The 250-nt window shown below is 54.8% G+C and overlaps 1 protein-coding gene across 1 annotated transcript in view; it reads left to right on the plus strand.

Annotated features, from left to right (window-relative positions):
• LOC119593392 (Krueppel-like factor 13) overlaps positions 1 to 250 on the plus strand; it is a gene marked incomplete at its 3' end in the record, with an annotated part of 64,105 nt that overhangs the window by 63,400 nt on the left and 455 nt on the right. Inside the window, 1 exon segment of the mRNA XM_037942322.1 lies at positions 75 to 225. Coding sequence (XP_037798250.1) covers positions 75 to 225 — 151 coding nt within the window.

Below are 250 nucleotides of genomic sequence, written 5' to 3' on the forward strand. Positions count from 1 at the left end.
TCTTTCCTTCATAATCTTTTCGATAATCTTTATCCTCCTTCACATAATCCTAATCCTCCTCCTTCCGCCCACAGGAGAGCGCCCGTTCGAGTGCACGTGGGCGTCCTGCAGAAAGAGGTTCGCTCGCAGTGACGAGCTGGCACGGCACACCAGGACCCACACCGGAGAGAAGAACTTTGTGTGCCCCGTCTGCCAGAAGAGGTTTATGCGCTCAGATCACTTAAGGTACGAAGGGGGCCCTTGGTGCTCC

The sequence above is a fragment of the Penaeus monodon genome, chromosome 32 (assembly GCF_015228065.2).
Source record: "Penaeus monodon isolate SGIC_2016 chromosome 32, NSTDA_Pmon_1, whole genome shotgun sequence".
Classification (NCBI taxonomy): Eukaryota; Metazoa; Arthropoda; class Malacostraca; order Decapoda; family Penaeidae; genus Penaeus; species Penaeus monodon.